The 25989-nt window shown below is 48.5% G+C and overlaps 7 protein-coding genes across 7 annotated transcripts; 3 read left to right on the top strand and 4 right to left on the bottom strand.

Annotated features, from left to right (window-relative positions):
* The first annotated feature begins 251 nt into the window (after nt 1-251).
* VC83_00912 (uncharacterized protein) lies at nt 252-1172 on the top strand. Its single transcript, XM_024464599.1, has 2 exons — nt 252-852; nt 906-1172. Exons 1-2 carry the CDS (start codon nt 329-331, stop codon nt 967-969), a joined length of 588 nt encoding a protein of 195 aa, XP_024327566.1. The 5' UTR covers nt 252-328; the 3' UTR covers nt 970-1172.
* VTC2 (Phosphate metabolism transcription protein) lies at nt 1173-4117 on the bottom strand. The gene is made up of 3 exons (XM_024464598.1): nt 3131-4117; nt 1483-3080; nt 1173-1398 (listed from the first exon to the last, which is right to left on the bottom strand). The coding sequence occupies exons 1-3, from the start codon at nt 3786-3788 to the stop codon at nt 1291-1293; spliced, it is 2364 nt and encodes a 787-aa protein (XP_024327567.1). The 5' UTR covers nt 3789-4117; the 3' UTR covers nt 1173-1290.
* Nucleotides 4118-4574: 457 nt separating this feature from the next.
* Nucleotides 4575-14308, bottom strand: GLT1 (glutamate synthase [NADH]). Its single transcript, XM_024464597.1, has 5 exons — nt 13244-14308; nt 12324-13191; nt 7551-12269; nt 4827-5452; nt 4575-4772 (listed from the first exon to the last, which is right to left on the bottom strand). The coding sequence occupies exons 2-5, from the start codon at nt 12973-12975 to the stop codon at nt 4665-4667; spliced, it is 6105 nt and encodes a 2034-aa protein (XP_024327568.1). The 5' UTR covers nt 12976-13191; nt 13244-14308; the 3' UTR covers nt 4575-4664.
* Nucleotides 14309-15029: 721 nt separating this feature from the next.
* VC83_00909 (uncharacterized protein) lies at nt 15030-16258 on the top strand. Its single transcript, XM_024464596.1, has 2 exons — nt 15030-15164; nt 15225-16258. The coding sequence occupies exons 1-2, from the start codon at nt 15129-15131 to the stop codon at nt 16218-16220; spliced, it is 1032 nt and encodes a 343-aa protein (XP_024327872.1). The 5' UTR covers nt 15030-15128; the 3' UTR covers nt 16221-16258.
* Nucleotides 16259-17713, bottom strand: BET1 (protein transport protein bet1). The gene is made up of 4 exons (XM_024464595.1): nt 17414-17713; nt 16892-17083; nt 16704-16797; nt 16259-16647 (listed from the first exon to the last, which is right to left on the bottom strand). The coding sequence occupies exons 1-4, from the start codon at nt 17422-17424 to the stop codon at nt 16441-16443; spliced, it is 504 nt and encodes a 167-aa protein (XP_024327871.1). The 5' UTR covers nt 17425-17713; the 3' UTR covers nt 16259-16440.
* A 3-nt stretch (nt 17714-17716) lies between these two features.
* On the bottom strand, nt 17717-18555 carry VC83_00907 (uncharacterized protein). The gene is made up of 3 exons (XM_024464594.1): nt 18316-18555; nt 18243-18255; nt 17717-18187 (listed from the first exon to the last, which is right to left on the bottom strand). Exons 1-3 carry the CDS (start codon nt 18472-18474, stop codon nt 18000-18002), a joined length of 360 nt encoding a protein of 119 aa, XP_024327870.1. The 5' UTR covers nt 18475-18555; the 3' UTR covers nt 17717-17999.
* VC83_00906 (uncharacterized protein) lies at nt 18556-22586 on the top strand. The gene is made up of 3 exons (XM_024464593.1): nt 18556-19375; nt 19429-21209; nt 21259-22586. The coding sequence occupies exons 1-3, from the start codon at nt 19084-19086 to the stop codon at nt 22312-22314; spliced, it is 3129 nt and encodes a 1042-aa protein (XP_024327869.1). The 5' UTR covers nt 18556-19083; the 3' UTR covers nt 22315-22586.
* Nucleotides 22587-25989: the final 3403 nt, after the last annotated feature.

The following is a 25989-nucleotide window of genomic DNA, read 5'->3' as shown; positions in this document are numbered from 1 at the left end:
CAGGGTTCTTCTATTCTCACGCCTATAGATCCACTCCGAGACTTCAAAATGACGGCGGGTTATAAACTACGATATCATCGTGGAGAAGTTTTATTTCTACATTGTATTAAATACAGAGTTGCGCACAATAAATCCAATTGGGGTTTCTGGCGACCAACTGTCATGGCCTGTAGTGTAATTAAGCTTAAGTGTAGCTTATCCGATTAGGCTTCTAATGAATCCACCGGGTTCCGTCCAGAACCTCCTCCCATAACACCTGCTCTTCTCGTAGCTTCCTACGTGCCGCTGACGCATCCCCTCAATCCAGTCAATCCTTTTGGCATCAACCATGAGGCTCTCCGCCCTCTTGGTGCTTTGTACGTCTGCGATTATCGCTCATGGTCAAAGCGATACCGACCATCCATCTTCGACAATTGTGTCCATTCAACCCATCGAAGCCTCTACATCCTCAATCGACCCCCTCGCGCAGATACAATACAACCCGACCACTCTCGAAGCTGTGATTGCCTCATACGATTCTCCCGATGTAGCCCCGGGTGCTGGTCTGGCTCGAGTGGGCATTTATGACAAGGCCTCGAACGCATGGGCGTCCTCGACTTCTATTTTGTCCTTGGACAACTTCACAAAGGGATATGCGCCAGTCATAACGCTTTCTCTTAGTCCGGATGGAGACGTTATTGGAGTTAGCTGCAAGAGCGAAAAGATAGATGCAGGGCATACGAGGGATTTTGGCCCAAAGGTGACGGTTAGGAGGACGGCCGGTGGGAAAAAGCCAAATCTCAACAGGCCGATTGCACTATCGAAGGAGGGCAAGGTTGAGGAAGAAGAACCCGAGAAGACGTTCCTTCAAAAGTAAGTTTATTCGACCAGTTGTCGTAAAGCCACTTCGCTAATATTTTTGCCAGATACTGGATGTTCGGGATGGGTATCCTCCTGGTACTTGTGTTGAGCGGCGGGGGAGATAAATAGGCACATTAGACGCTGGATTGAGAGAGTTTTATAAGCGATATTCAATGAGATCCTGCTCTCAAATAAAATAAAACGAGTTTAAGTAGCTGGCGAGCAACATTTGCTGCTTGTGGTGAAATGCTCGAATTAGTATGCGAGGTTATTGATGTATTTAACAACTAATTAGCCTACTCTTGAGACATCACAATAGCATCTTCAGGGGACAAATAATTATAGAATTTCTGGGGCATGAGCATAACAGCTTCATGGCCCAGCCTTAGGGATGTTGTAAGAACGTATCCTATGCTCACTACTTAACAACTTTATTTACACCTCACCATGCTATCTCACAAGCTCCGAATGGACTCTATTGTCAACAATTTGAGAGCTCGAAGCAGTACCATTGATTCCTTGCCCATTCTGACCGATTCTCTCCAGTGCGGCGTGATACTAGAAACTGTTAGCATGTTGTATCAACCTAACTGGGGATCACGGCTCAACCGTACTCCCGCTCCTCTCGTGGGAAGTTCATACCTTAAAGCCAAAGTTCAACAACAGTGCAACCAGTAAGGCAAAGCTGACAACCAACGGTCCCACAAAATTGTCGAAGTCCTTTCCACTCCGCGCGATGATCATATTGCGTCGGACGAAATGGATGTAGTAACCCCAAAATCCAGCAAAGGCTGCGATAATGATATAGGCAATACCCATGTACTCCGCAAGCTTATTTTCGCCCGCAGCTGAATAGAGGCTTACAGCAAGAGCACCTAGTAATATACAAATGTGCTGCCATTTCAAGAACGTTCGTTCGTTTGCCAGCCACACTTTTGGCTCCACTTGTAATGGGCCTGAATCTTTGATTAGGACTCCGGGTTTGGTGACTCCGGGTGGTAGGGCCGCTTTATGCTGCCTGCGCGATTGTGCATATCTTGAGAGCGAGAAGGAAGGGAATACAGATGATGTGGTACCATATCCACCACTGATAGTCCCAATGTCTTGGTCTCCACTCTCATTATCCTGGGCTCTCCCCTTTCCTTTCCCCTTGCTGGCGGCATCAGCCATGGCCCGAGATTTTGTAGCTGCCTCTAAATCGAGTCTATCCGTCATATATGATTTGCCCAACAGTGATCCTACGGCCGCCTTGTAACTATCTTTTCGGTTGCTGGCCGAGGCCATGTAGCTTCCGACAAGTAGTTCACCTTCAGCCTTTTGCGCCTTCGCCAGCTCTTCTTCTGCAAAGGCGGCATGCGGATCCTTTCGAATATCCGTCTCCACGTCGCTTAGCCAGAAAGGGAGGCTGTTCACATAATCCTCGAACAAGGATGCAACGCCGTGCACAAACTTCGAGAAGCGTGGCGCCTTGTGCACGAGATGCGAAGCCATCAAGTCCTCAACCCATTGGGGGGATTTTTTCCCGGAGTTTTCCTTGACCTTTATTTCGAGGACAGCGTATGGAAATCTAGATATTTCATTTTGGTTGACGTTTGGAAACGGAAATTCCATCTGTGTGTTATCAATATCGGTTCGATGCCAGCTGTCTGGGTTTCGGCACTGTCGATCAGGGTCTAGAGAATCCTCCCGAATGAAAGCTAATTCGGTATCAATTGAAATCCTCACCCGATCATCCAACGGCTTTTGAAACGCTGTACGAGTGTAATTGGCTCTCAATACCGGATGGAGGTTTCGCTCTTTGATAAATTCTTGGATCTCGTTCACGGATCGCTGATAATCGGCTACCTTCTCTTCTGGTTGGCCTTGTCTTTCGAGTTTCTCCACATGCTTCTCCATCTTATATTCGCCAGTGATGAAAGGCTGGACATATTTCTCCTTGATCGGGAAGCGCTTTTCCTCACTGTTCCCGGTATTGTAGATTGTCTTCTGTTCAAGTAACAGCTCTGGCTTGTCGGTCAATTTGCCATACCAACGAACTCGGAGCGAAGAGGCATCAACGGTTCCATCCACCTTTTGTGAATATAAACCGAACTGAGAGTTGTCGAAATATAAAGACGTGATAGTGGGGTCCCCCTGGGAGGCATCGGCCTGGTTTGCGGACTGCTCGCTGTATACAAGCACAGGTAGGCGGCGTAGAATGTATGTTTTGACCTCCAAAAGGTTATCAGGGTGGATCCAAACTTTGGAAATGTGTTAGTATTTCAATTTCAAATGGTTTCGGGAAGCTCACATTTGTATGCCATGTACTTCTCGCGGTTCTGGGGATGCGGTTGTGGTGGCATGTCTGCAGTCGACGCGGTCTTTTTGTCCCCAATATTAGGCAGTCCTTTATCCGCCCTATCCTCGAGGTTTTGCCGCACAATGAAATACATTACCGACAATTTGTTGATCATGGGAGTGTATGCTTGCTCTGAGTTGAAAGGCCTCTTTGATAGGTTGATTTGCAACATTGGGCGGACTTTGTATTTGTTCCCTCTTTTCCGGTCGTGTTTTTTAACGATCTTTAAGAACCCAGTATAGTTCAAAGCGCTGTACTTTTTGAGTTGGTTCGCCTCATTGGTTATGCTATCCAGTTCATCTTTGATCTCCTTGAACTTGGCAATGTCGGCCGTATCGGCACCCTGGGGTGCCAAATCTTTCAGTCGCTCACTAACATTGTTGGCACGCTCCTCGAGCTTTTGGAATGTCGATTCCTGGAAGGCAGCAACCTTTCCGAGCTGCGTATTGAGTATTTCCTCGCAAAAGCGAGACTCGTCATCCTCCGTCCATGGCTTGTTGTCACCTCCAGTGCCATCCTCTCTCAAGAGCCTCTTCAACTTTGCATAGTCAAGGTACTGTTCTTTCCACGGCTCGTGAACAGAGTTCGCCAATATCTGCCCAAACCGCATCTTGATGTGGTGCCTTTGAAAAGAGAGCCTTTCTTGCGGCTCTGATTCCTGTGTGACAGGTTTTATGTGTGGACACGTTCGGTTGTCGTCAATGAGGCTTGTGTCGATCTGCTGTAACCATAGCTATCGCGATAAGAGCTGCGTCTGGACGTACTCGTAGTTTTAGCCGCCACCACGTTGTTCATTGGCCCCGAACGTCACTTGGCAAGCTCCATTCGTGCACGTGTCTGATGTATTGGCTGCGACCTATAAGGACCACAATAAAGTGGATAATTTCTTCTTTTGTTAACTGAGAACTCCAATATTTGCAATATTTGGAGAAGTTTGACAGCTGCATATGCTACAGAGTAATACTCTTTACTGTGCAGGACTGAGACAAATGCTTGGCATGTTTATCCACACATATAACCAGAGCAATAGGTTACTGAAGTATAGATCATGTGAGAACTCTATGTACGTAACATATGGTATGAAGACACTATCCAGATATTTGGTATGCCGCTTGTTGTCAAAGGAGCCAGCCTAAAATTAGGTATACTAGCTCCTCAGGAATAGGTAGGCAAAGAATATATGGTGAGCTAATTTTTTAATGTAATTATTGGCAAAATATATAAAGTCATGTCGACATATTCATCTGACGTCACTACACTCGAAACACACGAGTCCAATAAAAGGCATGGTTCATATAACACAACAATGCCAATGCCACCAATCATACCACAACCGTTAGCCATGCCTCATTGTAGCATATTTGAGATTATATCAAAAAAGGACATACGACCCATGCTCCAAAGCCTATGGTGTCATTTTGTTCATATTCCCTATATTTATCTACGAAAACCCTAGATACCGCCGTCACCTCTATTTTAAACCGGTCTAGGCGCTAACGGACAGTTTCACGATCCCACCCGTCACCGGGAGAAGGGACGAATTTTCCAAAAACATATCACATTCCCGTGCACAACTTCTGCCTTCGTTTATTCCCTAGATATCCCTGTTAGTTGTCAAGCTTCACTGAAAAGCAGTTGGGTGACTTACCCAAACGATTAGCGACTGCCCACGACGACAATCACCGGCAGCAAAAATGCCCTCTACATTCGTGCTGTATTTCCCAGGAGGCGTCTTGACGTTCTTGCGTGTATCCTTCTCTATTTCGTCTCCCAGAACACGATCCTCAGGGCCCAAGAAACCCATCGAGAGAAGCACCAACTCAGCTGGGAAGAATTGCTGCGACCCTTCGATCTTCTTCATGTCCCATCCACCAGTCGCAGACTTGGTCCATTCCACACGGATGGTATTGATTCCCTTGACAGCTCCATTGCCATCATCAACAAAATCCTCGGACATGACGCAGAACTCACGTGGATCCTTGCCCATGTGTTGCTTTACTTCTGTATGGCCATAGTCAACCCGATAGATCCTTGGCCACTGAGGCCATGGGTTGTCACGAGCACGCTCAGGGGGCGGCTGGGGCAGCAGCTCGAAGTTTGTCACGGATTTGGCACCGTGACGGAGTGATGTACCGATGCAGTCATTGCCTGTATCTCCACCGCCAATGACAACTACATTCTTCCCCTTGGCAGAAATGTATGAGCCATCATCAAGGTTAGAATCGAGAAGGGATTTGGTATTTTTGTGCAAGAATTGCATCGCAAAGTGAATACCTTTCAGGTTATAATAATTAGCAAGCGTAACAATAGATAGACAGAATAAAAATTAGTATTGGTTTGTTAGTCTTGAGAGTACAAAAAAAAATCTGGGTCACATGAAAAGAATACTGATGGTGAACGCCCTCTGCTGAACGCCCTCCTCTGCTGATAGCGAATGCCCTGCTCTGCTGATATCGAATGCCCCCTCTGCCAATATCACATACTCTCAACGAATGGGCACTGCCGATTTGGAGTTGTATGCTCTCGAAGAATCGGCGCTGCCGATTTCGATGCCCAGTCCAATGATATCGATGCTCTCGAAAAATAGTCGCAATTGGTGACATATCGATGCTCTCTACCCATCGCATCAAGCGATGGGGAGTCTAAAAGTCACCTTTTTAGGAGTAGCCAGCTACGAGCTCGACTCGGACTCGGACTTAGCCAACTTGGCCGCAGCAGCACGCTTCTGATGCCTCTGGGACTTAAAATGGCGATGCAATTTCTCTTTCGTGCTCGCGTTGTAGTCGCAGGCAATGCAGTAGTGCTTCTTCGCAGCCATATTCGCCTTGGCCCACACGCTTTGCCCCGGGCGCTTGGGAGCCTTTGGAGCGATGCCGTTGATCTTATCGATATGTCGCTTGCTGGTGTTGTGCATGTCGAGAGCGGCCTGTTGTAGGAAGAGACGGCCGCATGTCTCACAGGCGAATCTCCATTCTGCCTTTGCCTTCGCCTTCGACCTATACATAGAAGACAGTTTCTCGGCGTGATCCCTCTTCGACTGTAACGGCGCCGGGTCGCCTTCCAAGCAGCGAAATCGCTATTTTTCGCCCCATAATAAGTCGCCTTCTTTGTATCCGAAGTGCGCTGCAGTATCTCAGCCTCCTTCGCCTGTATCTGCTCAGGGGCAAGAACCGCCTCGATGGTAGTAGCATGGGTACACAAACCGTCATAATCGAGGGTGCCGATTCCCCAGGGGCAAAGGTGCTTCGGCATACCATAATCTTTGTCGTTATTATGCATCGCCCAAAAGATGATCGAAAATGCGGTTTCAAGGAGGACCAGCACGCGGAGTTTGAATCTTGTTAGGGCATCAGGTAGGGGTGCCCAGCAGAGTATTCCCTTCTGTGTAATCATAAAGCCATCCTTGAAGGAAAGCTGGATACGTCGAGAAACATGAGAGGTAGAAATCGTCGTCGTAGTGACGTAGCCGTTGGTGTATACCAGAGTTCGCCCCAGTCCCCGAGCCCACGTAAATCTTAGGCCGATAGCCTTCCTTCTCAAGCACAAGGACGTACACGCCCCAGGTCTTCTTCTGACATTCCGGTAAGCCCTTAAAGAAGGCAATCGTTGGCAGTTCCTTACTTTGGACAGCGTCCAAAATGCCCGGCGCAAACGCTAGCTGGGAATCTAACATGAGCGTCTCGATCACTTCTTGGTCTCGATCACTTCTTGGTCTCGATCACTTCTTGCGAAGTCAAGACCATGTCGAAAACCGAGTTCTTCAGTTTGGCAGGCGTAAGGGACAGAACGGTCCACAAAAGCCACAAGACATACTCAAAGACATTAGAGACCTCGTCTTGAGACATCTTGTAGGCGGCAAGAGTCTATAAATCGACGCTGCCGATTGGTAGCTCCAGCACTACTTCAAGTTGACGAATGTCGACTTACTAGAGGTAGACAGATGACTGAAAACGAAAGACTATTAATCGAGTCGTCAGTGACACGGCTGAATTAAAATGCACCTTTTGACTTACTAGAGCAGCACCAGAAGACAGCCACTGATTGAAACGACAGCAGAGCACAGCAGAGCGAATGGGCAGACGACAGCAGAGCGACAGACTCGAATCACTGCTATGGTATCAGTAAATTGAATTGATCAGATCAAGAGTCGACTTACCTGACTTCTTTGGAGAACGTGTCGACAGTGAAAGACAGAAAGATGGAGGGCAGGAAAGATATCCATCTCGTTGGCGTGTCTAGGCATCTCGAGGAAGGTGCGGTCTAGGTCCAGAGGGAGGTGCGGTCCAGGTATCCGAAGGAAGGAGCATTACAGGAAAGACGGAACATTACGAGAAAGGAAGTCACGGACGAGAAGAGGAAAAACAATACATACCACTAAGGTTACGATTCTTTATTGGGAGATCGCGCGCAACCGTTGCCCCGGTAGCAATAACAACCGCATCGTTTTCCTTCTTGAGGTCTAAGAGCTCAACATCCTCGCCCACAGCGACTCCGGTTTTGAAAATAATTCCCTCGGATGCCATGAAGTCTGTGCGGCGCTTCACAATCATCTTGTCGAGTTTCATATTTGGGATGCCATACATCAGCAGGCCACCGGGTCGGTCTGCACGCTCATAAACAGTTACCAGATGACCGGCTTTGTTGAGCTGGTCGGCGCAGGCAAGGCCGGCAGGTCCAGATCCTATAATTGCAACCTTCTTTCCGGTGCGTACTTTAGGTGGTTGAGGCACCATCCAACCCATATCAAACCCTCTATCTATGATCGCACATTCGATAGATTTGATACCGACCGGATCTTCGTTGATGCCGAGTACGCAGGCCCCCTCGCACGGTGCTGGGCAAACACGGCCTGTAAACTCAGGGAAGTTGTTTGTCATGATAAGCCTGTTCAAAGCATCCTTCCATTGGTTCTGGAAAACGAGCTCGTTCCACTTTGGAATGATGTTCGATATAGGACATCCCGAGTCAGACTGGCAGAAGGGTACGCCACAATCCATGCAGCGAGCGGCTTGGTACTTGAGCTCATCCTCATCAAGCCGTTTAGAAAGTTCAGCCCAATCACGAGTTCTTGTTTTCGCCGAACGGTACTTTTCCGAGCGCCGTTGGTATTTCATGAATCCCTTTGTTTTATCAAGGACCAAGGACCGTTTTTTCTCTGCGGCAGCATCGCCAACTGTCTCTTCTATATCTTGAAGGTCCTGTTTCTTTCCATGCACATGATTGCCCGAGGCAGCTTCACGCGGCCCTCGGTCTTCAGCTTTATGCAAGAGAGGTAACTGAAATTCGGCTTGTTTTGCCTCAACTGCTTTCGCGGCTTCTTCAGCAAGAACTCTCTTATAGTCGACGGGCAGTACTTTTATGAAGCGCTTAAGTGCGCGATTGAAGTCTAGCAGAATGCGGGCGGCCAGTTCAGACCCAGTGTAGTGATGGTGATCTTCTACCAGTCCACGGACAAAAGCTATTTCCGCAGGATCGTCGATGGCAGAAGCTTCAACCATCTCCATATTGAGTTTGGACATGAAGTCTTGGTGAATATCCAAAACGTAAGCAATACCGCCAGACATTCCAGCAGCAAAGTTGCGCCCTGTACTTCCGAGAATGAGAACTCGGCCACCAGTCATGTATTCGCACCCGTGGTCACCAACGCCCTCAACAACAGCTGTAACACCCGAGTTACGCACTGCAAAGCGCTCTGCAGCCATGCCGCGAAAGAAGACGGACCCGCCTGTGGCACCATAGAGGCAAACGTTCCCCACGATCACATTTTCCTCGGCCTTGAATACAGCTGCCCGGGAAGGATAGACAATCAAGCGACCGCCAGAAAGGCCTTTCCCGACATAGTCGTTGGCATCGCCCTCGAGCTCCAACGTAATACCAGGTGCAAGGAAAGCACCAAATGACTGCCCGGCAGATCCCTTAATGTTCACGTGAACAGTATCCATCGGCAGGCCCTCCTCACCATACCGTTTCGACACTTGGTAGGATAGCGAAGTCCCCATAGCACGGTCGGTGTTAATAACATCGCACTCGATGCGTGATGGCAGGCCCTTATCTAGCGTCAATTCAGCCTCGGAGATGAGCTTATTATCAAGCCTAACATAAAGGCGGTGATCCTGTTTGCGCACATTGAATGTCGCGACACCAGGACGTAACTGGTGGGCTGGTGCTAAAATCAACGACAGATCTATGTTGGCTGTTTTAGGAGTCCGTAAGTCATCGCGGACACGGAGGACCTCTGCATGCCCAACCATTTCATTGATCGTTCGGAATCCAAGCTTGGCCATGATGGCACGAAGCTCGTTGGCGATATAGTAGAAGAAATTGATCACATCTTCTGGTGCACCCTTGAATTTCTTACGAAGCTCTGGATCTTGAGTGGCAATGCCGACAGGGCAAGTATTCAGATGACATTTGCGCATGAAAATACACCCCATTGCAATGAGGGGTGTTGTAGCAAATCCCCATTCTTCGGCGCCGAGAAGACAGGCAATAGCGACGTCTCTGCCAGTTCGCAGCTGCCCATCGGTTTGTACAACGACACGTCCTCGAAGGTCATTGAGCACTAGAGTCTGATGAGTCTCTGCCAACCCAAGCTCCCATGGTAAGCCGGCATATTTGATACCAGTCCACCGAGATGCTCCGGTACCACCGTCATGTCCGGAGATCAAAATATGATCTGCTTTGGCTTTTGCAACCCCTGAAGCAACAATGCCAACCCCGGTTTCAGATACCAGCTTCACCGATACTCTAGCTCGAGGGTTTGAACACTTTAAGTCGTAAATCAGTTGTTTGAGATCCTCGATAGAATAAATATCATGATGGGGTGGCGGGGAGATGAGCCCAACACCAGGTGTAGAATGACGAGTCCGGGCAATTGATTTTGATACTTTGTGGCCAGGAAGCTCGCCACCCTCACCCGGCTTAGCACCTTGGGCCATCTTGATCTGTATCTCGTCTGAGTCCGCAAGGTAATTTGATGTCACACCGAAGCGTCCGGAGGCAACTTGCTTGATCGCGGACCTCATCGTATCGCCGTTCGGCATTTGCTTGGAACGCTCCGGGTCTTCTCCGCCTTCACCAGTATTCGATTTGCCACCTAGGCGATTCATCGCAACAGCAAGGGTGGAATGGGACTCCATGGATATGGAGCCATAGGACATGGCGCCTGTGCAAAATCGTCGAACAATTTCGGTCCAAGGCTCAACTTGGTCAATCGGAACTGGAGTACACTCATCGAATTTGAAGTCCAAGAGACCGCGGAGTGTGCACGACTTGATCGACTCATACTCGGAAAGTGAATATGCTTCGTAAGACTTATCATTTTTTGTTCGTACTGCATCCTGTATATTGGCAATCGACGTAGGATCATTGATATGCGGTTCTCCTCCATCGCGCCAATGGTATTCACCAGACTCTGGTAACCCAGGAATACTAGTTGTCGAGCGCGAAGGAAATCCTTGTTCGTGGAATCTAAAGGCATCTTCGGCAATCAGCTCGAAGGTTATACCGCGGATCCGAGTTGCGGTTCCCTTGAAGCATCTCTCTACGACGCTGTCATCTACACCGAGAGCCTCAAAAATTTGAGCTCCTTTGTAGCTAGCCAATGTGGAAATGCCCATTTTGCTCATGACTTTCAAAATCCCGCCATCTGCGGAGTACTTGTAGTTCCGGATAAGCGTGTCGTCACTCAACTTCTTTCTTATAAGTCCTTCGCGGTTAAGCTTCAGGATGCACTCCATAGCAAGATACGGGTTGATGGCGTCGGCGCCGTATCCGAGGAGAACACACATATGATGGACCTCGCGGGCCTCGGCAGTTTCGATAACAATTGCTGCAAGCGATCTCCATTTATTGTTGACTAGATGATGGTGGACCATTCCACAGGCGAGAAGAGTGGAAACGGGAACACGGTCAGCAGAAGTAGCCCTGTCGGACAAGATAATAATGCGGTCATTATTCTCAATCGCTGCCGTTGCTTCGCTGCAGATGTAATCCAGGTGTCTGATATACCCCTGAACCCCTTCCTCTTTCTTGAAGGTGAGATCGATGACTTTGACTGTCCATTGCGGATGTAGCTTAGCGATATCCTTCAAAGCATTCAAATCAGGGATCGATAGAACGGGCGTGGGGAGAAGTAAACGACTGCATTGCGAGGCATCCATTTCAAGGAGGTTACCCTGCGGCCCAACGTAGCACTCCAAGGACATAACAATGGCTTCCCGAATGGGATCGATTGGCGGATTTGTCACTTGGGCAAATAGTTGTCTAAAATATTCGTAAAGTAGACGCGGAGCTTGCGCCAGACATGCTAGAGGAGCGTCGTTTCCCATTGACCCTAGTGCCTCCTTCTCATCAGTGGCCATAGGGCCAAGGAGTAGACTGACTTGCTCGAAAGTGTAGCCAAATGCCTTAAGCATTGGATCTTCTTGGATAGCATAGCTGGTTGGTTTTGGAGCAAGATCAAGAACCCCAGCCGTTGCAAAGGTATCGTGAATTTTAGGCAGGCTTATTAGCTGGTCCTGAAGCCATGCTTTGAAGTCATGGCGATTCGATACAGTAGCCTTCAACTCAGCATCATCAATGATACGGCCAGCCAGCGTGTCGACTAAGAGCATCTTTCCAGGCTGCAATCGACCTTTTTGAACCACACGTTCCGGGTCCACGCTGATGGTGCCAACTTCCGAAGCGCAAATAATTCTATCGTCATCCAAAACGTAGTACCGGCAGGGTCTCAGTCCGTTTCTATCGAGGTTGGCGCCGCAATATCTTCCGTCGGCAAATGTAAACAATGCTGGGCCATCCCATGGCTCCATCTGGCAGGCAGCCCACTCATAAAAAGCAGCTTTTGCAGGATCCATGGCAGGATTATCTTGCCATGCCTCCGGAATCATCATCATGACGGCTTCTGGGAGAGATAAGACTCCATTTATTGTCAACAACTCGAGGACGTTATCGAAGGCGGCCGAGTCGGATCCACCATGTTCGACAATTGGATATAGTAGTTCCAGCTCATCGCCAAAAACATGTGATTGCATCACACCCTCTCGAGCGCGCATCCAGTTTTTATTTCCACGAAGAGTATTGATTTCGCCTGGATGAGTAGTTAGTTACCAAAGTTAAGCATCGTGGTGTAGAGAGTACTAACCATTATGGGCTGCCCATCTCAGTGGCTGAGCCCGATCCCAAGATGGAAAGGTATTCGTCGAAAATCTCGAGTGCACAAGAGCAAAGTGACCTTCGTAGTCTGCATTTACCAAATCATAGTAATACTGGTATACCTGGATAGGAGCAAGTTGCCCCTTATAGACGATGTTCTTATTGGATAGCGAGCATAAATAAAACCAGTTGTGTGGTCCAATGGTGTGGGTAGCACGCTTACGGAGAACATATAGTTGTCGTTCGAAGTGCTTTTCGTCAAATTGGTCAGGGTCTGTAGTCTCTGGCGCATTTCCAGGGCCATACGCAGATGTAAGTACAACAAACGGTTGCAGTATGACGGGTTCACGCGAAGCAGCCGCAGGGCCGAGAATAGTAGAATCCCTGGGCGGCTCGCGCCAACCCAAAACACGCAAGCCAAGAGACTCAGCGATATTTACTAACTGCTTCTTGGAATCTTGCAAAACCTCTTCATCTGGCTTGAAGAACAAGTTGCCAACAGCATATTGCCCCAGAGGAGGAAGCTTAATATCGGTCTCGCGCTCGAAATTCTTAATGAAGAATTTGTGAGGAATCGATGTCATGACACCAGCGCCGTCTCCATCTCGTGCATCAGAACCAACCGCCCCACGATGGGTCATGTTACAAAGCAAGTTCCGAGCTGTACAGAAAAAAAATCAGTTATCAAAACATCAACCAGTGGAGTAGACATACCATCGCTGACAATCTTGTGGCTGGCTTTGCCCTTGATATGGCTATTATTTTGTAAGCTGTTGCGTCCAAACTGAGAGGATTATACTCACCAGGTAAATCCCACTCCACAAGCATCCTTTTCTAATGATGGATCATACAAGCCTCTAAATGTCAAATATTAGCAAAGTATAAGATTAATCCCACAGAAAGACTTACTGCTTCACTGGAAGAGCTCCAGCCCACGACTCGTTGTCCTTGGTTTGGTATTCATACTGATTGTAGGGCTCATTTTCGGCCTCAGTTTGAATATGTCTATCATCGAAATCATCGACTCTGCCCATGTTAGGCAAGAGGGCCAACAAACGGGAGACCGCGGGATGTTGCGTGGAACAGTTGGGTAATGTCGTCTTGTTCCCAGCTACGTGAATATAGCTGTGTTCCCTGCTGACATTTGAGGGTCATTAGTTATTTGGATCCTGCAAATATGTGATTGAATTTGGGAAAAAAAAAAAGGTGAGATTATGGGCTGATAAGATGGAGGGGTTGCTTTGTCTCGGATGATAGCTTGGAGCGGCGGTTGCTGATAATCCGGTGCAGCTGAGTCCCAATGCAATCAATCAGTCGGACCCCCGTTACCGGAAGCCGAGGCGCAAGAGGTAGCAAACAGGGGCTGCATAAACCCTTGAGTAGATATGAAGATGAATTGATGCCTGGTCGATTACGACCGATATTGCATCTCTGGTGCGTGAGCACCTTGGGGGTGCTTCTCCCACGAGCGATTGGCGATAAAGAGGAGGTTGGTGATTCGTCGGGACCACCAAGCTTCCCCATGCCATGACAACACGAAAGATGAACGCCGAACGGTTCGGATAAGACTAGGGAAGGGATTCTGATGTACTTACCTGGGATATTGACAAACCACACTGCCTGCGCATCAATGAATAATATACAATTCTACTCACAGTTGTCGAAGGTGAGCAGGTGAGAGGTGAGAGGTGAGAGGTGAGGGGTGAGGGGTGAGGGGTGAGGGAAGAGGGAAGAGGTGATTTTGTTCGAAAAAGGTGATTTTGTTCAAAGAGAGGGGATAAGGGAATGGGAAGAGAGATGAGGGGAAGAGGAGGGGAAGAGGAGGGGAAGAGGAGGGGGGGAAGCAATAGGCAAGGCAGAGAGAAGGAAGTGAGGGTAGACGGGAGAAATAGGAGCACCCCGGAAACAGAAGGGAGAGAAGGGAAGTGGGCAATAGAGGTGCGCGGGGTGAGGTTTAGCTGAATAAAGCAAGTGAGCTGTATGGATGTTTTCTTCTGAGCTACTATACTCCACCTGCCATAGTGTACAAAACTATGTGGTGACTAAGTTTAGCAGGGTACAACAAGTTATATGTGAGTTGCAGGCCAGTCCGAAGTACTCTATCATAGCCTTGGCCTCTGTCATCGTGGGGTACTCGGAGCACTACATATAACTAACTTTAGGCGGTTGGCGGGGACAAGGAAGTACTCGTACCCCGCTAGATAGGGAAAGATGAGGTGAGGTGGTTGGTGGTGTAGATACCCGAAGTGGGGGGCAATACATCAGTCACCATACTGAGTAATACCCAAGAACTGTGCCGACGTTAACATTACCTCCGTATGTTATGTTTGCTGTAACCTAACGTTGACTCTGTACAAAAAACCCTTGCACAGAAATTCTTATATCACATGCAACTCGCTGCAACCGCACCACACCATCCACACCAGCATTGAGGCTCCTCGGAGTTTAAGGCGTGTCTCATCCCTCGAAAACCAATGGGAGCGCTCGCATTTGGAAGATGCACCAAGCCTATCGGATTCGGAACACTCCGAACTGCTATGCGCTTGTCAACTTCCGTCTGTGCTCTGTGCTCTGTGTTCGTTACTCCACATGCATGTGCCAACCTTAAAACCACTGTACTAGTTTCACAAGTACAGTCGCAGCCTCGTCTTGCCATCAACTCTATTTACAAAGGAAGGCGCATCACACGCCGCCACCACAAACACCCCCAGTGACCTTGGGTGTCTGAAAGCTTTCAATACGTCGAGATCATCGGCTGCATCGTTGGCGGTCCGCCTCCCTCAGATCCTTCGGGATGATGTGCTCACTTCCCAGTCTCGCTCCACGAGATGTAGGTTGCCCTGCTACTTGGTATCTACGCGATCTCTTCTTGCTCACCTTTGATCTATAGTCTCACACGCTGTGGTACTCCTCAAACCACCATACCAACGACTTCCCAGGTCAGCACGAGGCCATCACCAATGCCGACCACTTTTCTCCCAACGCAGGCTCCGGCCAGAATTTAGGGCCACACCCATTACGGCGGGGACAACAAGGACTTTCCAGTAGAACGCCATTGGCGCGACTGCGTGCTGATGAGCTCTATATGGAGCGCCGAAAGCAGAACGTACAAAATTATGGTAGCTCATGGATAAAACCGCCGGGAGTTGTGAAAAGCCTCCGCCAGCTCCGCGAGGAGAAGCGCGAACTGGAGGAGCACCAAGAAGCGTTGCGACGCGAACAACTTGCCCAAGAGCTTGCCGAGGCTGAGGCTGCAGACGAACTCCTGCAGGGAGAAGGGGGCGATGGGGAGATGGAAGAAGCACGAGATCTTGACGACGATATTCCTGAAGCCGACATCACCAGGCTAGACCAGGGTGAGTCGGGCAGCGAGGACGATTTGGACGCTGATGAATCTGCTGGAGCCACCATGGCACAACGCATTCCTGATGAAATGTATCGAGATGCGCTGGTACGCGGTAACGAAGGCCATAGCCACGGGTATGGGAGTGAGGGCGGGTTGGCATCTGAAGACGAGGACGGGTCTCAAATGCTTCAAGAGGATGATCTCATCCACGAGCAAGGGCTTGACGACAATGCGGACCTTGATATGGACATGGACATGGACGCTGATTTGGATAGTGGGGTTCCAGAGTCAGCTATGGGCGGCTACGAACACACAGACACCGAAGAGGAACTAACAAGTTCAAGCGACGAAAGTGAGGGCGAGGGAGGCTTGCCTTTTGGGCGGCGGGCGAATGAAGGTCTCCGTGAGAGCAGTGGATTCCAGAGCAGCCCAAGGTCGAGTAACCTTGCTCCTCGCACCCTAGGAAGTGACAGGAGGAACAGTTCATTTCGAGAGATTGAAGACGATGAGTCTCACCACTCAAGTCAGAGTATCAATTAAGTATCAATTAAAGAGTGATAATCGCGGGTTGAATGATATTGATATCGCCCACGGTGGTATGATGGGATATCTGATTAAGAAGATGGTCTCGGAACACCACGCATTTTCAACTCTCTTGGCTGAAATGCTGAAATGCCATGCAGAGCTTGAATTGTGCTTGACTTCATCCCACAACTAGAGTATTTATACACCTTCAAACGCCATGTACCAATCCCGAAATCTAGAACAGCCAGACGTACATAAAGAGGAGCATAACAGCGGCGAAGAAGCCAACCCAAACCCTCCAGCCAACACCCGTCTTCTCTGCCATGAGAAGCATTCTATTCATAGTCCCCCTTAATCTCACTCTGGTATTGTCAAATGAATCGTTCATCTTTTCGGCTAGCGCTGAGGATTCGCGGATCTCGTCGCCAATTGCAATCGTCATCTGAAAGCCAAAGTGTTAGTGTCGCCTTCCGATGTTGGAGCTCCAGGTATACATACATCTTTTAACTGTTTCACCTTTCCCAGAATCCCCTCCACCTGCCCATCGTTTTGGCTTTCCAACTCGTTCAGAGTAGCATCGCTGTACTGTCCCCTAAAGTTTCCCAGGTTATTACCTATTCTTTAGGCTTCACCAAAGAGCCACATCACGCTGTGGAATCGAAGCTTGTGTCGCATATAATTCGTACCTTGAATTGGGTGTTGCTGGCCTATACGATTGCCTCTCACCCCCCAGCGTCCCTGCTCCTCCACTGCCGATGTAACCACCATCGTTCCGTCGTGAAGCGTTTTCATTTTTTACCCGGCCAGCCCCGCCACCATCGTATCCTTCGAAGAGAGCGCTGCGAGGATCTCTCTGGTGTAAAGAGGACGGTCCGAACCTGCAAGTTTGAGTTAATGGGCTTCCATGTGGCACTTGCAATAACCAATGACGTCGCGGAGTGATCAGAGAGGCTCAGGCGCGAACCGACTAGGTTCGCCGTGCTTCTCGCTGCGACAGCGCAGATTGACAAGATCGATCATGATGTAGCTGAAGTAGACGCGCTTAGCTAGACCGGCGACATCTTGGAAATAGCATAAGGATGCATATGATCTATGTTTTAAGCCTGGCTAGCTTGCAGCTCGCAACTTCGATGGCCTTTATCGGGTGATCTGGACGCGTTGTTTCGCCAGACGCAAAACTCTCGGGAGAAGTATACACACACACATACCTCGAGGCCATAACTACGGCAGAGAAGATAAAACTTGGACAGGAGGCTTGTGTTGATTTGCCTGTCTGACAGACAGGCAGTAACTCGCTTCACAACGCTAATCCCCGTCTAGATTGTTGACACTGACCCAGCAAACCTGGGCATGGGCGATAGTCGTTTTATGAAGAGGTATCGATAACCCGGTGGTGAGGAATCAATCTTCAACCATCACCACAAATTGTCGTGTTGAAAGTTAAATAGCCTGGCGATTGGGAAACCGTGTCACGTTTACAATACTTTAGATATATCAGAACTTTAGCACGTGCTACTTTTAGGAAAGCTCGTTGTTGCAACCACATGCATTTCAAGATCAGCACGGAACGGCTGCAAATAAAGGGCAAATCATAAAATCGTATTTGGAAGAACTCTCATTGACACCATAATTTATGGTATGGGCTCTTGGGAATAGAGCTTATGGAGGCAAACATGACGACACGAAAGGGAGTATTCTGGAACAGAAAGAGGAACGTTCATAGGCTCACTGCATCGCCGGCCAGACGCTTCTCATAGATGCATTAATTCTTGATAGCAGATATCCGCCCATGATCTACTCGTCCATCTTATCTTCATCCGCTGGGGCCTCGAAATCCCCATCATCCTCCTCGTCCTCCTCGTCCTCGGGAAGCTCCTGGGCTGCCTTGACGAAGTCGATCTGGCGGCCACGAGTACGTCTGCCACCACTGATGATGTTGCTGGTATCGATCTCCTCCATGTTGTCCTCATCGGCTTCGTCGACTATATGTGTTAGCAGAGTGGTTGGTCAGCGGTTTAAGCGTTTTCAAGATCATACCGACGGGAGCAGCCTATTGTAAATATTAGTTTAGTTTCGATGCATCATAGGGGTCGCAATCCCAAATACTGACCTCATCGACCTCATCGTCACTGGTGTCCTCCTCATCATCGTCTTCGCCCATGCTCACATCTTGGGTTGGGTCGGCAGCCTTGCCCTTTCCCTTGTCGGTTTCAGCTCCATGGCTATCGCCACCCTGGGCTTGAGTAGTTGAACTGTTGATGTCGGACATCCTGAGTGTCGTCGTTGGTACTTGAGGTAATTGACTGGACGATGGAGAGGTTGCGGCGAAGACAATTGGGTCTCAGCCAGAACCGTGTTTATGTGGAGTTCAGTCGCGAGCTTTGACGCGTGGGCGAGTTACGTGGGGCAATATCATGTGACACAGCCTAGATCTTTCGGATTTGGGGAACCTGGTTAGGTATACGACACCGCTCCAGACAGGCCATGATCGCATCACAGCTCATCTCGGTATCTTTTGATAAGGAACACCCTCGAATACGCGCTTCTATCGCATTTTCGTTTCCGGCTGCTTCGATTACTTTATTCTACCCTAATTGTTACTCAACATGATTTATACTTAGAAGATTAAACTACAATAGTTTACAGTGGCACCTCTGTCGTTCCTCAGTGTTCGCCCACCACCGCCATCGCTGAATTCGAACTGGAAATGATCCTAGAACTGCTCGAAGGTTTCCGATTGTGACTGCAAACGCAGCTTGGATCGGAGCAAGAGCGATATTCGACCTGATCCATTCTGGTTTCAAATCAACACAGATCTAATGGGATGAACCAAGCCTCTATATCTCCTGACAGTCTTTCACAGACAACTCAATAAACGATGGAAACCTCCTCATCCCAGCCGATACTGGCACAGATCCTCCATCCTGGCTCACCTACAGAGCATGTCACTGCTTTAAGGACCTTAAAGAATGATATTATTGGCCACCAACAGAGGAAGGAGGCTTGGGTAGGCCTCGGAATTTTGGATTCAATAGTGCAAGCCTCGGCTTCCACAGAAAGCAGACAGGACAGCAAGTTGGGTCAGGAACCAGCGCGGGATACCGAATCATTGAGCGAAGAGGAGACTCTGAGACTACAGGCTCTTTCCATCCTTGGGAGCTTGGCATATGGTAAACAACCTTCAAGCCAAACCAAATTATGTTACACTACTAAAGCATATCAGGTGGACCACCATTCATAGAACCATTGCACTGTGCATCCGCTCTGCCTGCCATACTGTCGAACCTTTGTCCGTCTACAAACCCGCCGCAATTGGTTGCGACGGCGCTGCAGGCTCTGTCTAACTTGACAGAGTCAACTTGCTTATCACTGGCATCAAGTTCCTTCAGCATTACCTCGCTTGCCGATGCTGTTTTATCTACCCCTCATGTTGGCTCTATGTACAAAATCTTCAGCCAATCGTCGACATTACCTCATACACGCAGCCAAGTATGTCTTGCGGCATCTTTGATAAGTAAACTTTGTCAAAACGAACGCCATCAGTCAATCCTTGTTAATGCTGGGGTATTAGATGCTCTTGCCACTAGACTGGCTGGAATTATAGCCCTTCAGGGACTGGTTATTCCCGGGGCTGATGCGACGGTAGAGAAAGAGGGCCTCTTAAACAAGTTCCCCTACGCAGAAGGTTCTGAGGGTGCCGACCTTGCGATCATTCTGGAATGCATCGGTATTATTGTAGCTGATTCGAAGCTACTAGCTTGCCAGCTTATTTATTCCAGTGCTATACTTGCTGTGTTCCCCCTTTTCCCAATAACTGATTTTGCTCCAAACCGATCAACCAAAGCAGCATGGGCTGCCTTCAATGCCTCTGACCCATCAGGCAGACAGTTACAAATGAATGCCGTCGATTATCTGATCCCCAACGTTTCTACGAGCTACACAAACAGTGTTTCTGGCATCGGTTCTGCATTTCCTCCCTTGGGAACACAAGGGCCGTCTGATTCCATCATGCAAGACAGCGGTTCCAAGACAGCCGCGTGGCCTCACCGCAACCCCGCGAGCACCGAACTACCACCTGGTAGTAGCGGGGTAGGCGACGCCGAAGAGCCTGAAAGCCCATTGGTACCATATTTGATATGGCTTATGAGGTCTAGCACTGACATTGGTCGGCTAATGGCAGCATACCTCCTGGCAGGGCTATACAGGGCAGGGGTTACAGCCAAATCCAGAGAGATATCAATCGGACTGTTGGTCATCCCGATATTGGTTGGTTTACTTGAACGCACAGCGGAACACTCCACAACCAACGATGCACGACAGACTGCCAAACTGTGGCTGCTCATGGAACGCACGCCTGCAGTAATTGCGAAGCTGATTATCGACAGCGAATACCTACAAAAATCAGCGTATGACGCTGGAATTATTACCAAGCTTGCAAGGATGATGAAATCTTCATATGACCGGGTGCCAACCAACCATGAAGCCCGTACATGGTCATCAGGCGGCTCTTCTTCTGAGGTCGATAAGGATAGTGTGCATACGTCAAGGTCATCAAAACTTGGAGACAGTGGGTTTTCCGCCCTTCTTGTTCACAAGATCAGGGTCCGCGAAAGCGTGCTGAGAGCAATTGCGGCTCTTGTTCCCTTCAAGGATGAATACCGAAAATCCATTGTGGATCAAGGCACCATGCCATTTATCGTCGAGTCACTAAAACCACACCGTGAGAAACCGTCACACAAAGTAGAAACAACCCCGAAAACAAGCGCAGGCGAAGCATCTAGCCTTAACTCTGGGTTTGGGATAAACCCAACTTCTGTCCTCATCGCGGCTTGTGGCGCTGTTCGCCATCTGTCGCGCTCAGTTAGCATATTGAGGACGACCCTAGTGGATAATGGGGTCGTCATGCCGATTTTTAATCTTCTGAGCCATTCGGATATCGAAGTTCAGATAGCGGCAACTGCGACGGTGTGTAATATTGTCACTGAGTTCAGTCCGATGCGTGAAGTATGATATACGGGAAAGCCTCACATTGACTTTGCTGACAAGCTTCTAGACAATTTCGGCCGCCGGCGTTTTGAAAATCCTTTGCCAGCACGCGCACTCGGCCAACGTAAATCTTCGTCTTAATGCGCTTTGGGCGTTGAAGCATTTGGTGCAGTCCGCTGGAAATGATATCAAAATGGCGTGTGTCGAAGAACTTGGACAGGGTTGGCTCGTACAACTCATCTGTGAAGATACAGAGGATGATGCCGCTTATACGTTGTCCACGACGAGATCGACAGCTGTGGACCAGGACAATGATGTCCATATGAACTACTCATACGACGAAGACTATAAGCAAAAAATGGCAGATACTGCAACCGGTGTGAGCTCCGCAAACAAAAGCCCAGGCTTTAGCCAAAAGTTCCCAGAGTCCGAAAGGGCCAGATCAATTTCAGGTTCGACGAGTCAACTTGTGAATTCCCGTTTTGCAGCTCTTCAACAAGGAGAGCTTAGCCCGGGAAAAAAGGCACGCGAAAACGATACCGCAGTGCAAGAGCAAGGTCTTGACCTGATTCGAAACCTCATTGGCGCCTACAATAGTACTGGACCGGCTGAGAACTCCGATATGATTGACTTCCTCTTCCATTCGTTTGGCCAGGACCAAATATTTGAAATTTTGGCATCTAAGTTGAGGCCGAAAGTTATAAATCCATTCAGCAAACGTGGTTTAGATAACGGAACTGGCAATGGCGAGACAAGAATTGTGCCTCCTCAGCCAGAAATTATCACGTCTGTCGAATACATACTAGCTAACGTAGCTGCAAGTGTTCCTCGGCACCGACAGCAGGTTGTGGCCCAGACAGAACTGCTAAAGCTTGTATTGGAACAATCCAGCCATCCAGACAAGGAGGTTCGGCTGGCTCTTTGCTGGCTTGTCATCAACCTGACGTGGGTTGAAGATGACCAAGACACTGTGACTCGCACTCAACGGGTCCGAGAGTTGACAAAGTTGGGGTTTCTTGCGAAAATGGAAGTTCTTGAGCGAGACTGCGATTTAGATGTTCGCGACAGAGCAAAGACCGCCCTTTGGCAAATGAAGCAGACTGTTCCAGCTTCATCACGATAAGCCCATAAACAGCAGCGCCTCAGCTTAGTTTGTATATGTTCCGGCCCAACCGTGAACTGAGCTGGTTCATGAACTGGCCGGCACAACCAGAAGTAGGAGTAATCAATTGATCTATATAGCTACGTTTCCTGCTGTAACGTAGATCGTGGTCCGGCTACATGGCCAGACCGGCTATTTCAATTTTACAGGTAAATTCACAAGCAAATTCACATCACGTGATATATAATTCAAACTTGTAATAATTACTTTAATTAACTTGCTAGAGCTTACTGTTATTAAACTTAGATAATTTATATACTTAACGTAGGTCGTGGCGTAGATGCAGCAATGGCGTAGATGCAGTAATGTACCTTTATATACAAATTCATATGCAAAGGTACTTCACACTTGCAAAACTAAAAACCTAAATATCTCCATTAATAAAAATTATAGGGCTTAACTATTCAATGTTTAGGTTTTATATATGTACCTTTATTTAACATAAAGATGCTAGTGTTTCTAGCATCTTTTTACATGATTAATTTAACGTAACTCGTGGCGTAACGGGACGGATGGCGTAACGGGACGCTTTGCCAGAGCCACCCGCACCCCACCAAAACCAAGGTCACATGACCAAAATTAAAACGTTAATAACTTTTGTAATAATGCTTATGACGCTTAATCCTCTTAGACTATTACTCTTTATATCATACTCTAACATGTGTAATAACGCTAGTAGTACTAGTTTTGTTTTACAAAAGATATTAAAGCTTATATTTTACTATATAAAATATTTATATGGTAAAAATTAAACTATAAATAACTACTTAATAAGAAGAGCTTACACTCTAGCAAATTCGGCTATAAGAAATAAGACTATAAAGAGTAATAGTCTAAGAGGATTAAGTGTTATAAGCATTAACGTGGTTTACCACCAAACGGAACATCCCACCAAATGAAACACTTTCCGATAGCATCGCAACCTCAAACCCAATTACTCCACCCTAACACATTAAAATTAACTACACTCAATTGAATTCTCTTCTCCTAATATCTCTTCAACCTCTTGACAGGTTCGTACATTATGCCCAGTCTTGCCGCACCTCCCACAGCGCCGCGAAGTCGATGGACCAGCCTCTACAGCACCCTCCTCATTTGACCTTTTCTGTCGTTTCAACCCTTTAACCTCTTTTTCAGCGATCAGTTTTTGAGCATCTTCTATAGTAAGTGACCCTCCATCTTGGACACGTCTTGGCTTTCCGACGCTTTGAAAGTGCTGTGTTGGCCTTTCGAAGGGTACGGACCTCCTCTTGTATAAGGGTCATTTGGTGCGCAATGCGGTCTGTACCCTTCACCAGCTGCTTTACAGCTGAAAAAATCGTTGTTGGGGAGCTTCCTTGATGAATTCCAATTCTATTCTGTACAAACTTAGACTGCAAAATTGCATCAGCTGGGGTTTGTGGCGTTTGAGGGACCCAAGGGTCAGCCTCTAGTAGGGGGGATCCAGTTGGTGTTGGCGTCCGTAACTTGATATCAAGCTTTGAGAGAACTGCTTCTGGGTTGTACGGGACTAGGCCAGTACCTCGAAAGCCAGCTAGGATATTTTCAGTTGTCATTGTATGGTCGTGGGCAGCCTTGAATGCAATAAAGAACTCAATCTTAGTGATATGGGTAATAGAGGCCTTAATGAAGACCTCAAGTTCTCGACCATACATTCGCTTTAGTACACTAAAACACCCAACATCAAGAGGCTGGGTAAGATGTGAGGAGTGCGCAGGGAGACAGAGCGTAATAATGTTGTTCTCCTTGCAGTACATATCAAACTGGGCAGATAGGTGGCTCTCATGGCCATCTAGGACAATCATCCGCCAGACCCCTTGTGTTCGTACACGTGTATGCTGATTAAAGTGTTTTATCCAGTCTAGACCTGTATCATTGTCGGTCCAGCCATTTGGTGAGGTCTTGATGGCCCAAGTAGGTGGAAGGCCGCACTCTGTGTACCAAGGCGCAAGGTGATGCTTGCCTTGTACAATCAAGTATGCAGGCACTACAAAGCCGTCTGCACTCACACATTCAATCGCTGTTGCCCATTCCCGATTACCAGACTGAAGCTGCTTTGCTCGGCCTTTTCGATCTGAGCTCGTAACAACCATATTCCCACAGATAACACCCATCATAAAGCCCGTCTCATCAAAGTTGTAGAAGTCAGCATTCCGGATGCTGTACTTCGCCTGCATGTTCTTTACCAGCTCAAACCACTTTCTTATACAATCAGGATCTTCGCAGAGGGCTCGCTGGAGGTCGTACGCACGAGAGAGACGCGTCTTAAGCTTTGGTTCATTGTGTACAAAGCGGTAGGGCCAGTTTTTTCCAACTGGGGGTTCGCGACGCGTCGCACGGAGGAGATTCGCTATATCTCGTACATCCTCAATTCGAGGTGGAAATCCTCGCGAATCTAGGTCAAGTACGTATCGTATGAGCTCCTCTTCCTCAATTGGGGTCAATGGACGTTGTTTGTCGCGTCTACCAGCTCGTGGTTGGCTTCCGTGTATGCGACGGGTAAGTGTTACATGTGGGACCTCATATAGCTGCGCAGCACGTCGGATGGACAGTTTGTGGGGTGATTTGGTAGCTTGGATGGCTAGTAAAACTCGGCCTTCATTAGCTTTCTGAGGCATCTTTTTGTTGTGGTGTGGTGGAGTAATTGGGTTTGAGGTTGCGATGCTATCGGAAAGTGTTTCATTTGGTGGGATGTTCCGTTTGGTGGTAAACCACGTTATTACAAAAGTTATTAACATTTTAATTTTGGTCATGTGACCTTGGTTTTGGTGGGGTGCGGGTGGCTCTGGCAAAGCGTCCCGTTACGCCATCCGTCCCGTTACGCCACGAGTTACGTTATCATTTAAGGTTTCCTTATACAAATATTTATACAGGATATTTTATTATATTAATAGAATAATAACCATGGAACTAGCACTGCTAGACTTTTTATATATTATAATCTCAGTCGCGAGGTATGCCGCGCGGGGTTTGGCGCCCGCCCGATCGGGGAACGCGCGTGCACGGGCCTGCCGCCGCTTTCAACTTCTATAAAAGGGCCACTCCCTCCCCCCGACTCTGTCCCTCTCCACCGTCGCTCCTTCCTCCCAACATTCTCGCACCTGCTGCGCTCATCGTGCGACGGTTGCCCCCCTCCGGCCCCTCCATACTGCATGGCCCCGCCCAACGGATCCCCCTGCTCGGCCTCGCCGCAGCTGAAAACCCGCACTGGCACATGATCGCTTTGCAGAGCCACAATGGAGACCTCGGTTTACGCCCTCCGATGATTGTGCCTTCCATGCCACCGAGTTCTTTGCGATGGCAACGAGCCCTTTGAGCATCTCTAGTCGTCTGGTCGTCAGATCGGTCAAGATGCGAGAACGAGCTGAGCTGCGTTCCGCTCGACCTGCCTCTCTTGCGCCCTTCCTCGTCGCCGCGCACATCTGAACTGTCTTGCGACTGTGGCATGCACAATCTGCCTCGAGAGTGCCTTGCGCGACGACCTACCCAATCGCAAAAATGCCTCGCAGTGACGTGGCCGGCCCTTGCGTAGACCACCCCGCGGCACATTTTGCGACGTTGCGAGTTGCAGGCACTGGCAGCGACCTCTGCCTCAGTCTAGGCTGGTTTTCGAGATAAGGGCCGATTCGAGATCGA

The sequence above is a fragment of the Pseudogymnoascus destructans genome (assembly GCF_001641265.1).
Source record: "Pseudogymnoascus destructans isolate 20631-21 unplaced genomic scaffold scaffold_2, whole genome shotgun sequence".
Taxonomy (NCBI): Eukaryota; Fungi; Ascomycota; class Leotiomycetes; order Thelebolales; family Thelebolaceae; genus Pseudogymnoascus; species Pseudogymnoascus destructans.
This window is presented reverse-complemented; position numbering and strand designations above follow the sequence as displayed.